We start from the raw sequence: 18,842 nt of genomic DNA, 5'->3' as shown, positions 1-18,842 counted from the left end.
AATTGGTTGGAAATTCTGTGGTATTTGTTTACCTTCTTTCTTAAACAGGGGTTCAGTTTCATCTTATTTCAGCCATTCAGAAAATCTTCCATTGATAATATGTTACTACTGTATTAGTCCAGTTATAAGCCAAGGTCTTTTCCCAAATTTGTCATTTGAAAAATACAGCATCGTCTTAAGTTCTTAGACTAAACTGCTACTGCTGAGGGCAACACTTATAAGTTTTTTTATGTCCTGTAGTAGATTACTGAAGGAGTCGTCTTAAATTTACGGATAAAGCTTTGGGAATTGAGTTCACGTTAAGATTTGTTTTGAAGCATGTGGAAAGGCTGTGTTGTCAGAAAATTGCTGACTCTAGCGTTCGTACTCCTCCCACTGGTGCAATCATGGGGAACATCTAATTCAACTAAGATGGTGCTAACTCCAAGGCACTGCGGTAAGGAAGTTAGAATCTGTACAAACCTCCTTTATGGCTTATACACTTTCTTTTTCAACAGTGAAATATTGTTAATGGTTTTTATGAATTGATTGAAGAAAGTTCACACATAAGTAATAACATTCGTTAATTGGCTCTGTTGAGCAAAATGTGTCGTCAGATTTTTCCAAAATATGCTATACATTAGCAAAAAAGAAAACTTATTTTCACAGCAGCAATGAAAGGGAGATTGCAACTAAATCTTTTACTGAGTTAGCTGACTTTCCATTAGTAGTTGGAATTGGATTGACTTTAAAAGTGGACAAATACTCAACAATAGTATACATTGCTGCAGGAGACTGTAACAGTCTAGGTAGGGTCCCCTGGCATGCTAGTGTGTTTTGTGCAGTATTGTTTTCAATGCTTGCTGTGAGGTATGACAGGAACAAAGGAGGGGTATGTAAGCTGCTAGTTCTATGCAGCCAGTGAGAGAGCAATGGGCTGAAAGCATGTTTTGTAGCGAGAGACAAAGGAAGATGATGTCACATTCTCATGTCAGTTCAGATGCGAAATCCACTATCTATTTGGGAAAAACAGCTGTGTTCTCAGGTCCCACCATAACCACAACTTAAGACATTCCAACATATTTGGAAGAAACAGCGAACTGTTTGCGACAACCAAGATCATAAATTTCATTGTGCTCGTTTCACTTGGCAGCAATTTCATGTGTTCTATGTAGTTGCACCCTCACCATCAGCTTGGAAATCATGATATACTCTGAGAAAACAGCCAAATATTTGTGACAGAAAAGATTATAAAGCTTATTGCTGCTTATATATAGGAAATCACTGCCTCTTTTGTCCACTGCTCATTGGTTAGCTGAAAGTATCATTCAAGGTGGTGGTGGTGGTGGTGGTGGTGGTGGTGATGGTAAAAATATTAATACCATTGATGACTGGCTTAGATAGTAAGCATAGAAAGAAATGATTATTATGTGATGATGATGCAAAACTTCTTTTTAATGTTCTTAGGCAGATACTTTATATCAATGAAACATTTTGTGATTTTGATTAGAATACTTTAAAAATATAATTTTCTCAAAGAACATCATTGAAAAGGAGGTTTTCTTATTTTTAGTGTTGTATTATTCTGTGGTAGGTAAATTAAATAGTTTAGATATCAGGTCATTTGTCAGGAAACTTTTTCTATAGTGTCAATAATAATAATAATAATAATAATAATAATATTTATTATTATTATTTGTCAGACTTTACATGGACCAAAACTTGATAGTGATTTCCTCTAAATACCTCTTGTAATTAAGGATCAGCGTTAAATGAATACAAATAATTCCAATTCAACCCCAGCATAAGGTGTTGAAAAGTGAATTGAAAGAAGCCTAGGATCTGATTCCAGAAAATCTTTCATTGTTTTGAGTCTTCCACAGAAGATGGCTAGATAAAGAGAAGCTTTTAGAGTCCTTCAGATAAGATGCACTTGGCCATATCCAGTTGCTAGAATACAGCGCCAGGAAAAGTGATCTGAAATGACTATTTAACATTTATCATACTAATGGAAATTGAAACTGCACTGAAATACCAAAAGATATCAGTAAACGTTCTTGCTTGCACTGTTCATTATATGCACATACACTCCTGGAAATTGAAATAAGAACACCGTGAATTCATTGTCCCAGGAAGGGGAAACTTTATTGACACATTCCTGGGGTCAGATACATCACATGATCACACTGACAGAACCACAGGCACATAGACACAGGCAACAGAGCATGCACAATGTCTGCACTAGTACAGTGTATATCCACCTTTCGCAGCAATGCAGGCTGCTATTCTCCCATGGAGACGATCGTAGAGATGCTGGATGTAGTCCTGTGGAACGGCTTGCCATGCCATTTCCACCTGGCGCCTCAGTTGGACCAGTGTTCGTGCTGGACGTGCAGACCGCGTGAGACGACGCTTCATCCAGTCCCAAACATGCTCAATGGGGGACAGATCCGGAGATCTTGCTGGCCAGGGTAGTTGACTTACACCTTCTAGAGCACGTTGGGTGGCACGGGATACATGCGGACGTACATTGTCCTGTTGGAACAGCAAGTTCCCTTCCCGGTCTAGGAATGGTAGAACGATGGGTTCGATGACGGTTTGGATGTACCGTGCACTATTCAGTGTCCCCTCGACGATCACCAGTGGTGTACGGCCAGTGTAGGAGATCGCTCCCCACACCATGATGCCGGGTGTTGGCCCTGTGTGCCTCGGTCGTATGCAGTCCTGATTGTGGCGCTCACCTGCATGGCGCCAAACACGCATACGACCATCATTGGCACCAAGGAAGAAGCGACTCTCATCGCTGAAGACGACACGTCTCTATTCGTCCCTCCATTCACGCCTGTCGCGACACCAATGGAGGCGGGCTGCACGATGTTGGGGCGTGAGCGAAAGACGGCCTAACGGTGTGCGGGACCGTAGCCCAGCTTCATGGAGACGGTTGCGAATGGTCCTCGCCGATACCCCAGGAGCAACAGTGTCCCTAATTTGCTGGGAAGTGGCGGTGCGGTCCCCTACGGCACTGCGTAGGATCCTACGGTCTTGGCGTGCATCCGTGCGTCGCTGCGGTCCGGTCCCAGGTCGACGGGCACGTGCACCTTCCGCCGACCACTGGCGACAACATCGATGTACTGTGGAGACCTCACGCCCCACGTGTTGAGCAATTCGGCGGTACGTCCACCCGGCCTCCCGCATGCCCACTATACGCCCTCGCTCAAAGTCCGTCAACTGCACATACGGTTCACGTCCACGCTGTCGCGGCATGCTACCAGTGTTAAAGACTGCGATGGAGCTCCGTATGCCACGGCAAACTGGCTGACACTGTCGGCGGCGGTGCACAAATGCTGCGCAGCTAGCGCCATTCGACAGCCAACACCGCGGTTCCTGGTGTGTCCGCTGTGCCGTGCGTGTGATCATTGCTTGTACAGCCCTCTCGCAGTGTCCGGAGCAAGTATGGTGGGTCTGACACACCGGTGTCAATGTGTTCTTTTTTCCATTTCCAGGAGTGTATAAACATTTATAAATGTGATACAGTATACAGAAGTTGGTTGACAACAGCACTAAACACTCTTTGAGTCAAGGAGCATTGCCATTCACAAACTATAATTTCTATTTTGCAGGCGTAAAAGAGAGAACTCATATGATATTGACAATATTGTAATACCATACAGTATTGCTTCTGCTGCACGCCTTGAGAAACTCCAGTATAAGGAAATACCCACGCCCAAGTAAGTGTTTATGTTAATGGATATTTGTGGATATATTTCTGTCTATAGATGGTGTTATAGTGATGTAAAGTACTATGCCTTCTTAATTTTGAAACTATTGTTTTAGAAGTAACTGTAACTACTATTTAATTTACAGGTTTTTAAAGTGGAGGTGAGTAACAGTTTTTATTCACCTTATCAGCCTTCCCAGTCACCCTCCCCATATTAGCTCTCCACCACTCCCGCTCCCTCCCCTCCCTCTCCCGCTGCCCCCTCCCTCTCCCGCTGCCCCCTCCCTCTCCCGCTGCCCCCTCCCTCTCCCGCTGCCCCCTCCCTCTCCCGCTGCCCCCTCCCTCTCCCGCTGCCCCCTCCCTCCGGCTCCCCCCTCCCTCTCCGGCTCCCCCCTCCCTCTCCGGCTCCCCCCTCCCTCTCCGGCTCCCCCCTCCCTCTCCGGCTCCCCCCTCCCTCTCCGGCTCCCCCCTCCCTCTCCGGCTCCCCCCTCCCTCTCCGGCTCCCCCCTCCCTCTCCGGCTCCCCCCTCCCTCTCCGGCTCCCCCCTCCCTCTCCGGCTCCCCCCTCCCTCTCCGGCTCCCCCCTCCCTCTCCGGCTCCCCCCTCCCTCTCCGGCTCCCCCCTCCCTCTCCGGCTCCCCCCTCCCTCTCCGGCTCCCCCCTCCCTCTCCGGCTCCCCCCTCCCTCTCCGGCTCCCCCCTCCCTCCCTCTCCGGCTCCCCCCTCCCTCCCTCCCTCTCCGGCTCCCCCCTCCCTCCCTCCCTCTCCGGCTCCCCCCTCCCTCCCTCTCCGGCTCCCCCCTCCCTCCCTCCCTCTCCGGCTCCCCCCTCCCTCCCTCCCTCTCCGGCTCCCCCCTCCCTCCCTCTCCGGCTCCCCCCTCCCTCCCTCTCCGGCTCCCCCCTCCCTCCCTCTCCGGCTCCCCCCCTCCCTCCCTCTCCGGCTCCCCCCTCCCTCCCTCTCCGGCTCCCCCCACTCCCTCCCTCTCCGGCTCCCCCCCTCCCTCCCTCTCCGGGTCCCCCCCTCCCTCCCTCTCCGGGTCCCCCCCTCCCTCCCTCTCCGGGTCCCCCCCTCCCTCCCTCTCCGGGTCCCCCCCTCCCTCCCTCTCCGGGTCCCCCCCTCCCTCCCTCTCCGGCTCCCCCCCTCCCTCCCTCTCCGGCTCCCCCCCTCCCTCCCTCTCCGGGTCCCCCCCTCCCTCCCTCTCCGGGTCCCCCCCTCCCTCCCTCTCCGGGTCCCCCCCCTCCCTCCCTCTCCGGGTCCCCCCTCCCACCCTCTCCGGGTCCCCCCCTCCCTCCCTCTCCGGCTGCCCCCTCCCTCCCTCTCCGGCTGCCCCCTCCCTCCCTCTCCGGCTGCCCCCTCCCTCCCTCTCCGGCTGCCCCCTCCCTCCCTCTCCGGCTGCCCCCTCCCTCCCTCTCCGGCTGCCCCCTCCCTCCCTCTCCGGCTGCCCCCTCCCTCCCTCTCCGGCTGCCCCCTCCCTCCCTCTCCGGCTGCCCCCTCCCTCCCTCTCCGGCTGCCCGCTTCCCTCCCTCCACGGCTCACCCCCTCTCTCCCCCTCACTCCCACTCTCACCCCCTCTCTCTCCCCGGCTCACCCCCTCTCTCTCCCACTCTCTCCCCCTCTCTCCCACTCTCTCCCCCTCTCTCCCCGGCTCACCCCCTCTCTCCCCGGCTCACTTGCTCTCTCCCCCTCTCTCCCCGGCTCACCCGCTCTCTCCCCCTCCCTCCCCGGCTCACCCGCTCTCTCCCCCTCCCTCCTCCCTCCCCGGCTCACCCCCTCTCTCACCCTCCCTCCTCCCTCCCCGGCTCACCCCCTCTCTCACCCTCCCTCCTCCCTCCCCGGCTCACCCCCTCTCTCACCCTCCCTCCCCGGCTCTCCCCGTCTTTCCCCTCTCCCTCCCCGGCTCACCCCTCCCCCAATTTCACACCCCCTGCCCCCTTTCTCTTCCCTCACACCCTGCCCCTCTTTCTCTTCCCTCACACCCCGCCCCTCTTTCTCCCCCATCCCCTTCCACCATTCATCCGCATCTCTTGCGTCCCCTTCCTGCCCCTCTCCCGCCATCAAATTTTGTATTAATACGCTGTACCTCTGTGTGAACTTTCACATTAAGTTCTTAATGTACATTTTATTTTAGTGTAAGTAGTATGTTTCAGCTAATGTATTCTGTTCGTTTCAGGTGGAGGCTAATTGAAAATAATTTTGTGGGGAGATCGAGGTTAAGTTTGAGGAATAATGGTGTTATCAGAAGGTCTAGTCATGAAAGTGATGTAAGTATCAGACAAAAAAAGAACACTTTCCGTTATGTGACATAGTTGAATTAGATGTACGCACAACAGAAGAAGGTGGAAGTAATCTGAACTTTCATCAATTGCTATTGTTTTCGCTTTTGCTTATGAAGTACCTTCTCTTATTGGTGTCTGTGCCTCTTGTTCACATATTCTGCAAACCATTGCTTTTTCCTTATTCATTATCGGAGTTTGATGTTGAAAGAAACTTCATTGTAATATACTCTAAGCAGTTTTTTTTTTCATTTTTTTACTTTCTCATATGCTGCATTGGCATTATTTGTACTTCACCTCATTTTAGAAATAGAACTATAGTTACATATGTTAGTACCCAATACAGTATTATGCTAAGCATAGTGTTTGTTTGCATAAACATTGAAATATTGTGCTGAGTGCAAACACATGTAACTGCAGTTTTATGTCTAAAGTGAGTTGAAGTGTAGACAATGCCAGATCAGTGTAAGAGGGAGTGCAAAAAGGAAAAAAAGTGCCAAGTGTATATTAAAGCAAAGTTTCTTTCACCCTCATTGTCAGACAAAAGAGAAGAAAAAAGCTAAGGTTTGCAGAATATGCGAACAAGAAGCAAAAACACCAGTGGCTCTGTAAATAAAAGCAAAGCACCTCTGGTGTAAATTCTCTTTAACACAGAGAAACCAATAATAATTGATTTTAACAGCTATTGCCGGAAGATGACCATTATTACAAAATATGTTTATTTAAGTAGACTGTCAGAACAGTCAAATGTGAGAATACAAAATTACATTAAAAGCACTAAGCTGTGTTAAACATGACTGTCTCATGGTTGAATGAATATTGAAGGCTGTAATTTTTTGAAAACTATGTTAGTAGCTCGAATTGTAGGAATATACTACTTTGAATAATTGTTACATATTTCCTTGTTTGTGTTGGTTTAAGTGTCCGTTATTGTCTAAGAACATTTGAAGGTCTTCTTTCAATAGTGGTACAAGTCCATTTTTGTTCATTTTGAGATACAGTCTTAAAGTTAAATTAGTGCTGAAAAATCTGCAATTGAGATAACAGAAATATTCAAGTATATGGCTTGTTGCTAGAGATGAACTTTTCTTTTTATTTGTTTGGATCATTAATTTCAGCTGCATTATAGGCAGAAAAGTGGAGGTAATGGAGCTGTACCACTGTTGAAATAAAATGAATTGAAAATTGTATATAAAACTTTATTCTTTTATTGCAAATAATTTTTATTGCAGTTTTGACGTACATCTTCTTATTAAATTTACATGTATAATTGAACTACACAGTCAGATGTGTTTCAGGTCATTGGTTTCTGTAAAACTAAGGATTACATTCTTCTTCTTCTTCTTCTTCTTCTTCACGTTCCAGACCTCTGTCTCTGTTTGTAGAGCAAGGAAGTAACCAAGTTTGGTAGCTGGAATATAAGGGAGCAAGTCAATCATATCCTGCTTTTTCTTTTGCAGCACTTTTCTCATGTGTGGGTAAAGTTGTGAAACTGCAATAGTACCATATTTCTGTGGTCTCCCTCTACGAAGTTTGTGAGCGAGGTTTAGGGCGTGGAAGTCAATATCATCATTCAGTGTTGCGTTGTAGAGCATTTTGTATGGCTTCTGCCTTTCAAAATGTATCCATTTTATTTTCAGCCTGTTACATTGAACATACTCTTCATTTTGCTTCCTTCTTACCACTCCATTTTGTAACTGTTTCAGTGCTAAAAAGTCAGAATGCTTCATTTCTGTGCATACAAATTTATTTTTTCTGCCAGTTTTCTTAATTGTTTCAATAATATCATATGGGAAAAACAAACTTTTTCTTATTTAATTGTTTTTCTATCTGGGCAAAATCCCTGTTATTTGACAGGTATGAGCGACCTGAGAGCAGGGACTTCAAATCAGTAATGCTGACATGAAATTGAGGAGATTGTGTCACTTTCATTAGTGTTAGGCCAATGTTTATGTTCCTGTTTTGCCCACCACACGCATCACTGTACGCAACTACCTGTTTTTGAGAAGTGACACACTTTTCAAGGGGTTCCTGTGAACCTCTTGATCCAGATGTTTCATCCCAAAAATACAAATGGATTTTCCCGTCAGTTAAGTTGTGGCATCCAAAATTATACACGTACGTGTTTCTTTTGTAGTATGATATCGATGTTGTCAGTTTAGGAAATGTAAGTTCTTTTTGCAGGTCAAAGGTAAACATGAACATCTGAGAATCTGCCTCTTTACTACAAGCTGTGTCTATAGCCATTGCTGTTCTTGCAGCTTCAGCCTTCCTAAGGTGAAGCTCCTTTTCAGTTTGAAGCTTTCTTTTTTCTTCTGCATTGGTAGCAGTGCCCATTTCAAAGCTCAATTTGTCGCAAAAAGAGCAAGTGTCAATTACTTGTTAGTCTAAATGACAGGTTGAAGTCTCTTAGATTTTTTTGATAGATGTGCTCCCCCACAATTTCTTTATTCTGAGATATGCATTTATCTTTGTACAAATCGTACTTGCGGCCACACACAGCTTAAGTTTTAAAAACCTCTTGTGGGTATTATCCTTCCTTGCATAATGGCTCTTGGAAACTGGAAAGCTTTTTAAGTGTTCCTGTACATCATTGATCAGACATTCCGGTACAGAGAATTTGTTTGGATATTTGCCCCCCTCAAGGTGAGATGTACCTTCTTCCTTGCTTTTTGTTAAAAGCCTAGAGAGTCGTCCTTTAGAAATGTCAAAAGTATTCAAGAAAAACTTTTTGCATACTATTGCACAGTTTCCAGTTACATGTAATCGATATTCATAAACACAGATTTTCTGAGAACCAAAGCCAGATCTTGTACGTCAGTGGTTAACTGAATGATACGTGCATAAATCCTACAGATTACTATTTTGGTGATTAAGATCACCCATAGCCCAGAAATTGTCAAATAATGCCTTCCTCTCATCCTCTGAAATTTTATTTATGTGCACACCTGCAGTCCACATTGCGAAATGTTTTTGGGGGCGTTATTTTACCAGTTGCTGTGACGTATTACTCCCCAGTGTTCCTTTATTCCTTTCAAATATGCTTTTCGTGTGTGTCCGTTTTCCTTGCATCATTCTTGCTTTGAGTGTGCTTCCTTTTGTCTGCCTATTTGCAGCTGCACCGTTCACACAGGCATCAGTCACAGTGTCTCCTGTTTCGTCATTTTTTGCACTTTCATTGGAAGTTTCATCATCATCGGTACTCGTATCTAGGTAGAAAGTAACACAAATTATGATATGATGATTCAAAACGTATGTATATGTGAAATACATTAAGATGGACACCCTCAGTTTTCATTATTATTGTCAACATAACCTTCATTCTCTATAATACTGAGAGGAAAGTAAGCAAATTCTTTTTACTTGCAATCATTTGAAAATCTGGATCATCAATTGTATCACAGTCACTTGATAATGCTCCTGAATCCATCGTCTTTGCAAGAAATTGCAACACGCTGTAATGCACAAAAGCACGTGGACTTATACCACTAGTGAAATGCTTTCTCGAATGTGTCAGCATTGAGGTGCACTCCTTTGGCAGCAGGACGAAGCTGGAGCTGTCCCCCTATGCAAGTACATTAAAAATGACTTGTGTGAGTACATACGCGAGGCTAACCCCATTTTTTTGAAAGGTGGACTTAATACCATTATTGAAATAAGTCCTTCATTTCTTTGCCTACGTTTTTATCAAGCAGCAAGAAGAGAATTGTGTGGTTCTGACAACAGTGATGTGCACTACAGTATTAAACTAAAATGTAATGTCAGGTTAGTTTCTAGTCTCTCCTAAATTTTGGCAGTAATCAGAAAACGCTGACAATTTTAGTTATTTATGAGGCCTTGAGATGAAAATCTGTTTACAAAATACATAAATACATACAATAAACTCCTGATGAGGAAGACATTATTTGTTGCCTACAATAGTTTCAGTAGACTTATACTGTAGTAACTATAATGTCCAGTGTGTGAAAAAGTGTTTGCATTAATGACTGTTTTGCAAATGTTCACAGGTGGAGGATATTAGTGATGAAACAATAGCTTTAAGGCATGATAGGTGTGAAATGGAAGAGAAAAAGAAATTCATGAGCTATATTAAATTGCCATATTCTGGACGCAGTAGAGCTGCTAGAAGGACCGACAGTAGGGCAGAGAGTAGTGGTGCAAATACTCCAGGTAAATGTTCTGTAGATATATTATTAGTTCTGAAAGGTTGTGTGTGTGTGTGTGTGTGTGTGTGTGTGAGTGAGTGAGTGAGTGAGTGGGGGCATTCAAGTTAAAACACCTCCTCACAAGCTAATCACATGAAAACTGTGAGACTTTTCACCTCTCAATGTAATCTCCATGGAGCCTTGCTTATTTTCCCCACTGTCAAGTCCAGGATTCCATGGCCTCTACAAACACTTCTGTAAAAGTAGAGTCTCTTTCATCGTTGGAAATGGCCAAAAGTCACCAGGAGCCAGGTCAGGCGAGTAGAGAGCATCAGAAATCACTTTAAAGTTATCGTTATGAAGAAGTGGCAGTGTCAGGTTCACCCAATGCACAGGTGTGTGGTCTTTGTGAGAGAACGTGCATGCACTTTTTCTGACCATTTTTCCGCATTGCTGCAAGGATCTTGTTCATCAAAACATCGTCGTAGGATTTACCAGTCACCATAGCGCCCTTGGTGCCCAGTGAGTAAGGATTAGGCCATCACTGTGCCTGAATATGGCCACCATAATTTTTCTACTTCATTTCAGAATTGAAAATGGCATTCATGTTTCATCCATTGTCACAGTTGATGGAGAAAAATGTTGCATGCATGCCATCGTTACACTTGAACATTGCCTAGCAGCAGCCATGTGGTCAGCATTTGACAGCTGAAGGACACGTTTCATATTATCAGGTTTTCATGCGGGATTCAGTGCACAGGTCCCACTGGTGTACCAGCTTTGGAGGCACTGTGTTACACTCTCATTCGGCAGTCCTCCAAAACTACCAACTCACCTTTTCGATCATGTTGACAGACTGGCTGGTACAAGGCTGAGATTGGTTTGGTTAGTTGTCATACAAGGTTCTATTTCCTTTGAACTATTGCATCACGAACACGAGATACACCCATGGCACCACCAACACAAATGAAGGAAACGAATGATTATGCACTAGCCGCTAGATTTCTGTGTTGTACAGTGGTCCATTTCTGTCAGTGCATTTATGAGTGCACACACATTAAAAAAGTGTTATAATTTCAATGCACCTCGTATTTCCTTTTATTGGTTTCAACTAATAAATTATTATTTTTTTGCAAGATCCAATGTCACCGAATCCTTCGGAATATCAGGATGGCATATCTCCTGTTATGTCACCTCTCCCACCATCATCTGATCCAGACCAGTATTGTGGTTCTGGCACACGCAGGCGTACTGTTTCCTCATCACGATGGCACCGTGATGATATGAGAAGTTCTACACCAGATGGTGTAACTGAAGTAAGTACTACAAATATCTCAACAAATTACTTGTTATAAGGAAGAACTTTCTGTTCTTAAGAACGTGGCTTTAATATTGTGCAATATGAAGCTGAAGAAGACTAGATTTGCAGGATGTATTCTTAGACTGGTAGTGGGAGACATTTTGGATTGTGGGAGGGACATAAAATTAGTTATAAACCAAAACATATGTAATTAACATTTACTCGGAAGATTGAAGAAAGGAAAAGGTTACAGGGCCACCAGTAGTCTCTCATTGTGTAACAGGTACATTTCACCAGTTGTGAAACATTGCAGAATGTGAAGACTTGAGTTTTAAAGCACTTATGATCCAGTGTACCCAGTTTCACTTCCAAATTTCTTCTGTTCCTGCAGTTTTAATGTCAGCAGCTTTGCTGTTAAGTTATCCTTCTGTAAACAGTTGTGAAAAAGTGAAATGGACCTACACTGAAATGTGGCTGTTGGCAGGCAAAACACAGCTATTACCCACTACACCTTGACGCAATATGTTGACCTATTAATATATACCAGGGCCGCTGAAACATGTCACTTCAAGGTCACTCCCCAAGCACCGTAGAGTTGGTCATATAATTAACAAACAAGTAAGATATGCGAGGCAATGTGGCTTCTGCACCTATAACAGCACCGAACAAAAGGTAGTTCCGGCGTTGATGCTACCATGTTGCCGGCTTCAATGTAAACATTGTATGTTAGTGTGTGGATGCCTGCTGTTGTGTTGTGTTGTGTTGTGGTACTGCCTAAACAACAGTTTTTGTTTATTAAACAATGTCACCAAAACAATGTCGTTCACTGAGTGACAATCCATTGCGCCATGGAGTGCCATTAAATAGTCGATCTTTGGAATAGCTATGGAGGACGCGAGTTTTACGAGCAAGAAAAAGAATGTGTTTCTGTTCATGGACATGTGTTGACTCCTGCAGATAAAGTTTTAGAGCATACCTTGAAAACTCTAGGACTCAGTCAAAGAACAGATATAAGGAAAGGGGTGCTGCTTAAAGATTTACAAGACACTGAAGTGAACAGTGTGGAAGACAGCCCCTGTATGTTTTTAAGTACTCTAGGAAAGAAAAAACGGCAGCCTCGTCCTGTTACAGATATTGATTGTTTCCAATCCAATGCAATTCGTCGGCACATATACGGATACAATAGAAGGAAAGAATACCCCACAATAGTGAAGTATTTTATTTCTTTAAAAGAAAGTGGGCTTTTCTCAGGGGGAAAAGTCACTTAAGATGATAGTATGAGGCTTCTGCTTTAAAAAGTTAGATGGACGAAAACTTACACTTAAAAAAAGCTCATGTCTTTGCAGCTTGTACCATTTTCTTACACACAATTGTAAGAAAGGACAGACACTCAAGTCATATGGTTAGACAAAACCTGGGTCAGTGCTGGAGAATCAGTAGAGAAATATACTCTGAGTAGCAGTGGTCATCAGCCAACAGGAAGAGGATCCCGATTAATTGTGGCCCATGCAGGATCTTCAAACGGCTTTGTGCCTGAAGGACTTTTAGTTTTTCTATCGAAAAAAACCGGTGATTATCATGAGGATATGGTTTAAAAATTTGTTGCTCCAGTTTAGTGTTCTGACTGTTTGTGATGGCCAATGCACCGTACCATTCCTTGATTTTAGATAAAACTCCCACCACTAGTGACCATAAAGAAACTATGGTGCAGTGGTTGCAGGCAAGAGACATTGCTGCGGACATGAGCATGACAAAGCTGCTGTTATACTCGCTCGTAAAACAAAATAAGCCTGTGACGCCTAAATACATTGGAGGTGAAATTGCAAGCAAACAGGGTCACTTGATAATTAGGCTACCACCTTATCACTGCCATTTTAATCCAATTGAATTGGTTTGGAGTGAAGTCAAGGCATGCATTAGAAGTAACAACAAAAGTTTTACTATAACAGAAGTGAAAAAGATGCTACCTCATTGAGGAAGAAAGTACACCATATTGCTAAACTCATAAGAGAAGCACAGACTATAGACGGCATTATAAATGAAAATGAACAATTAATGATTTTTCTTGATGATGACGGAGACGGAGATGAAGACGAAGACAACTGTTTTGGCACTGATTCCAATGATAGTGAAGGAGAACTGGATGGAATAGTGCCATTGACATTGTAAATTGGTGAGTGTAAATGTATACAGAATTAATTCTTTCTCTGTGCAATCGGGTACCCTATGCATGTTTTGCTTTTTCTTTCTGTGAGTGTGGTTGAGGTGTTCTTTGGTATGTTTATGTTTACATGATTATATGACGTTTTATGTGCAGCTATTACGGAAACAATTTAGAACGACTTTTCATAGATATCGTCGTTAACTTCAGGTGTTTTTATTTCCAGGTTTCATCTACTATCAAACACTTAGTCTCTGTTGTCGTTCTGTTAGAAAAACATACTTTGTTGCACTTTGGTATAAATGTTGATTGTAGCTTACATTTACAAAAAAGTACTTCAGAGTTGTGGGTGGGTGCGGTGACAACTATTGCAACCTTGTAATCAGTAGAGCCGACCACATGCAAGCTTTCAAGTGACATGTTTCACCAGCCCGGGTATGTATTCCTCTATCAGGCTGAATGCAACTAAGATTGGTGTACTTATAGAGAGAACACCACCGAACAGTTGTACACATTAATGCAAATTATTCCCACCCAAAATTACACAATAGAATAAGAACTTTCAGAAATCACTGTAACACTGAGGAAACAATATGCTAATTATTTGTGCCCTTGATGTTAGGATTGTGTTTGTTTACTGTACCTCAGATGTGAGAGGGGTTTTCTCAAAAAGTCTTCCATTGCCTGTGAAATATCCATTGTCATTTAAACACTCTTGAATTTTCATAGCAGACTGCATTCAGTTGTGGTTTTTAAACTTTTTGTTCTATTGTAATTGATATTGATAAGACTGTTAAAGCCTCCTGAAGAGACTTGGTTTGGTATAGACTTTAAAGCAACCCGTATGGTTTTTGTATCAAGTTCGCTTTTGTGTGGTTGGCCAGAACAATGTGTCAGGCTTTCATTTCTGGTCCGCATGAAATTGCATTACAATTAGCATATAGAAGCTCTGTGAGCTGTTTCTTTCCATGCTCTCGAAATTGCTTTAAGCCCGACTGTTTGGTTTGATCAGAGTAAACCATAAAACAGAAGTACATATGTTAGTTAATTAAAATGTTACAATATGTCAAACTTGTATAATGCCTTTTGAGTGTGTAGAGCATGAGAGAACCAGGATTTGTAAACTTAATTTATCTTCTGGATGAAACGTTGTAAAATATAGAAACAATACTGTGTCCTAATAACAAAATTAAGAGTATTTTGCACTCTGCAGATGTTCTTAATGTTCTGTAAACTAATTAATAAGTTATTTAAAACTTTAATGTTCTTTAGACCTACTTCTTTATGTTACATAGGTTCCTCCTTATGAACCAAGAAAATTTCCTCTCAGTGATGATATGTATGAGAAGATGTTAAAATGTATGCCAGAGGGCCATCCATATCCTCCTCCATCTCAAGAACCAAAGAAGCTCTTAGCCAAAGATATTGAATTTGTAAGTAGAACTAGAATATTGCATACAAATAATTGTAGTGTAATCTTAAGGTCAATGTGGAATGTCGTTTTCCAATAAAAATTGCCTGCACACTGTATGAATGTTCACTACTTGTTGATGAACTCACTTTTTAAGATATGCTGAGAAGTAACTTAAAGACTGTGTACCTTGTGAAATAATGTGCTTGGTGCTCCCCAAATTTATATGTACCATATTGGCCTAAATGTAAGCTTCTGCTCTCAATTTTGAAGGGGGGGGGGTGTATATTCTTGTCAGCAGTTTGAATGCACAATATATTAAACTGACAGCAGAAAAGTTCTCACATGTATCTGCCCTTGAGATACTCAGGATTGTGTGGATGGTGTGTCTCCAGATATATATATCCTACAAACTATCTGGAATGGTTATTTTGTTGCCAGTTCTTCTAATCATTTTGGAAATTCCGAAGGAATGTTATTGTTGCTTTCTGCCTTATTTGATCATAAATCTTTCATAGCTTATTAAGTTGCTGGATTACCTGTCTTTCATATAGGGTCATTCCATGACAAATGGTCTAGAGGTTCCGCATGACCATCACAGATTTTGATGAAATTTTATGTGGACAATCACACTTGTTCCCAGTGAACATTGGTAAAGTTTCACAATTATTATTTCAATACTTCTGATGCTTGAAAAAATGTTAAGTTCAACTTTTTATATATCCGGAAGTAATTGCGGGATACATATGAAACCATGCATGTAATAACTTACCAGTACAAGGTCTTCGGATATAAAATTTCAGTCTCCTACCGCTTTTCAATAGTTAACAAATTAATTGAGGGCAAAGTTGATAATTTTTCTAAAAACATCAGAAACAAATATTTTTAGCAGACTTTCACAAAGAAGTTGTCATGTCCTGCCCTCTCGTCTAATATAGGGTGCCTAGGAAGCTGTTTCCTTGGATAGCAGATCAAGCAAATCTTATATGGTGACTACAGATAATCAATGTCCTTTGATATATACAATTTCCATGCAAGTAAATAATACGGTCGCAAGTTTTGGCTAAAGTGTTTGGATGAGGCCTCGCCTTCTAGTGCGGCCGAGGCTTGGCGGAGCAGCACTCTCTTCGTATAGGGGCCACTCCTGTCGTGGTGTGGTCCTAGTCAGTGTACTATCGACTGATGTCTCACAGCCCTCTCTGCTGTGTCATTCCAAGCTGACATGCCGGCGCTTGATGTTACGCCGGAACATTTCTCCTTTCCCCGTTGTCATTTAGGGAGCACAACAATGGCGAGGGAGGCCATAGGGTGGATGCTGCACTGGACGGGAAGCTGTGGCAGCAGGGGACATCAAGCTTCTGGTCGTACCTCACTATACAGCCTTCACTCTGGCAGAAACGTCCCTCGGAAAACAACCAGAAGGGTACACGTCCACCTCCATAGGCCAGTAACCAGATGGGGAAGGCATCGGCTGCTGACTGCTGTGGTGTGGGTGGGTTCAACTCTTATCAGTAGGACAAGAGGAGGCAAAGGCTCAGTCTCCATGGGGTCATCCTGCGGTGTCATGACGACACCCTCTGGCGGCTTCTGTGGCCACGCTGTCCTCGGGATCCTTGAATCTGGGGAAAGAGACACAGAAAGATCATCGCGCACATGACAGTGCAAAGCCGATTCTGATGTAGGTGCTGCATCCTGTCTGGACCTGTAATGAGATACACGTGAGCGCCAAGTCGATGGACAATCTCGCCTCGCGTCCACTGTCTGCTGCCGCTGTAAAAGGCAATATCATGCGGCACAAAGCGATACTTGTGACCTTCTTTCAGCACCAGATGCTGAGAAGGGTGGAACAGGCGGAGCAGTGTCTGATTGCGATGGCCGTGAATCAATTCAGTCAGCAGTGGTCCATCTCGTGGGTGCAAATGATAGGAGGTGAGAAACAGTTCCAATGCTTGATCCTGGTGTATCCAGAGTGAAGTTTAGCCATCTGCTGCTTGAAGGTTCTGACAAAACATTACGCTTCACCGTTTCACTGTGAGTGGAACGGTGCACTAGTTATATGATGTATGCCATTGCGGTCACAGAATGTTTAAAATTCATTTGACGTGAACTGAGGGCCTTTGTCCGACACTGACTTCAGGTAAACCTTGGAGGCAAAAAATAGAGGACAGCACCTGAATTGTGGTATGTGACATTGTCCAGTTCATTGCCTCGGCAAATCGAAACTTGCTATACAAGTCAACCACAATCAACTAACGATTGTTCCAAAAAGGTCCCACAAGGTCTGTGCACACGTTGCCATGGTGACTGCGACTTAGGCCAAGCAGAGGATTTTTGTGGCGGAGCGTGACACTGTGACGTCATCTGTTCTATTTGAGTGTCCATACCCTGCCAAGTCAAGTGTTGACGTGCTGACTGTTTTGTACGAACAGTGCCCCAGTGTCCTTGGTGAAGAAAATGCAACACTTCTTTTTGCAAAGCTTTAGGGAACAATACACATGACAGTCCACTGTCATTTTGAACAAGAATCACTCATTTCTGTATAGCAAGGCTATGTTGACGTGCAAAGTATCAGAACACTGTGGAGTTCTGTATGATATGCAAGGAACAAGGCCAAGATGTGCAAATGTGTATTAGCAAAATGTTCAAATCTGAATCAGCTTCCGTGGCTTGTGCAATTTTCCTATAGTTCAGCAGAAAAGATTGAAGCAATTCAGAATCTTGAGCATCGACGTGACAACAAGATGCAGCAGAAGCATCAAAGTCTGTATCGTAGTCAATCGGAAGACGTGAAAATGCGTCTGCATCACCATGTTGAGCTGTCAGACGATACACAATCTCGTACTGTTATTGAGAAGACAACAAAGCCCATCTTTGCAATTTTTGGGCAGTTCATACAGGAATCAGTTTTGTGTGATGAAGCAAGGACTGCAAAGGCTTGTGATCCATTACGAAGTAGAATTTTCTGCCAAACAAATAGTGGTGGAATTTGGTGACAACATACACAATAGCCAAAGCCTCTTCCTCAGTTTGTGAATAGTTACACTGAGCTTTGGAGAACACTTTTGATGTGAAAGCACTAGGCCTGTCTTCATCACCAAATCTGTGCGCAAACACTGCCTTGATTCCGTAAGAGGAAACGTCAACTTTCAATACAACTGTTAGGATCAAAGTGAACTAAGCATCAATCACCGAGCAGAGCATCTTTAAGTTTTTGAAAAGCTTCTTGGCACTCATCTGTCCAAACAAAGGGGACATTCTTGCATTGCAAGCAATGCAGTGGAGCTGCGATTTATGAAGCATTCGGTATGTACCGAATATAATAGTTGATTTTCCGTGAAACTGACTTCAATTCTGCGACATTGTGAGGAACTGGCAAATCTCGTATGGCTAACAAATGCGATTGAAGAGGAAGTCACCTTGACTGTTTATGACATCACCAAGATACTGCAACTTGGGTTTTAAAAAAATCCCACTTGTCCAGTCTACACTTTAGTGCTGTATCAGATAGCACACTAAACAAAGCACCCAAATTTGCAGCATGTTTTTCAAGTGTACGACCTGCTACAACAGTGTCATCCAAATAGTTTGAACAGTTCGGCACTTGTGCAGTCAGCTGTTTCAAATACTGTTGGAAAATGGTGGATGCGGAAGCACTGCCAAAAGGCAAAATACTTAAACAGTCCCAAATGAGTATTTACCACAAACTCTTAGAGATTCTTCATCGAGCGATATTTGAACATATGAGTGTCACAAATCAATTTTCGAGAAGTAACGACCAGCACCTAATCTCACTGAGATCCTCTCAGCATGGCAATGGATAAATATCTATCAAAGTTTTTGGTTGACTGTAGGCTTAAA

At 43.4% G+C, this 18,842-nt stretch overlaps 1 protein-coding gene across 1 annotated transcript in view; it reads left to right on the top strand.

Annotated features, from left to right (window-relative positions):
• LOC126177630 (KAT8 regulatory NSL complex subunit 1) overlaps window positions 1-18,842 on the top strand; it is a 263,481-nt gene that overhangs the window by 221,937 nt on the left and 22,702 nt on the right. Inside the window, exons 9-13 of the mRNA XM_049924508.1 lie at window positions 3,600-3,707; window positions 5,865-5,955; window positions 9,975-10,137; window positions 11,250-11,428; window positions 14,869-15,006. Of these exons, the coding sequence (XP_049780465.1) occupies window positions 3,600-3,707; window positions 5,865-5,955; window positions 9,975-10,137; window positions 11,250-11,428; window positions 14,869-15,006 (679 nt within the window). The remainder of the gene's footprint in view (window positions 1-3,599; window positions 3,708-5,864; window positions 5,956-9,974; window positions 10,138-11,249; window positions 11,429-14,868; window positions 15,007-18,842) is intronic.

This window comes from Schistocerca cancellata, chromosome 1, assembly GCF_023864275.1.
Source record: "Schistocerca cancellata isolate TAMUIC-IGC-003103 chromosome 1, iqSchCanc2.1, whole genome shotgun sequence".
NCBI lineage: Eukaryota > Metazoa > Arthropoda > Insecta > Orthoptera > Acrididae > Schistocerca > Schistocerca cancellata.
This window is presented reverse-complemented; position numbering and strand designations above follow the sequence as displayed.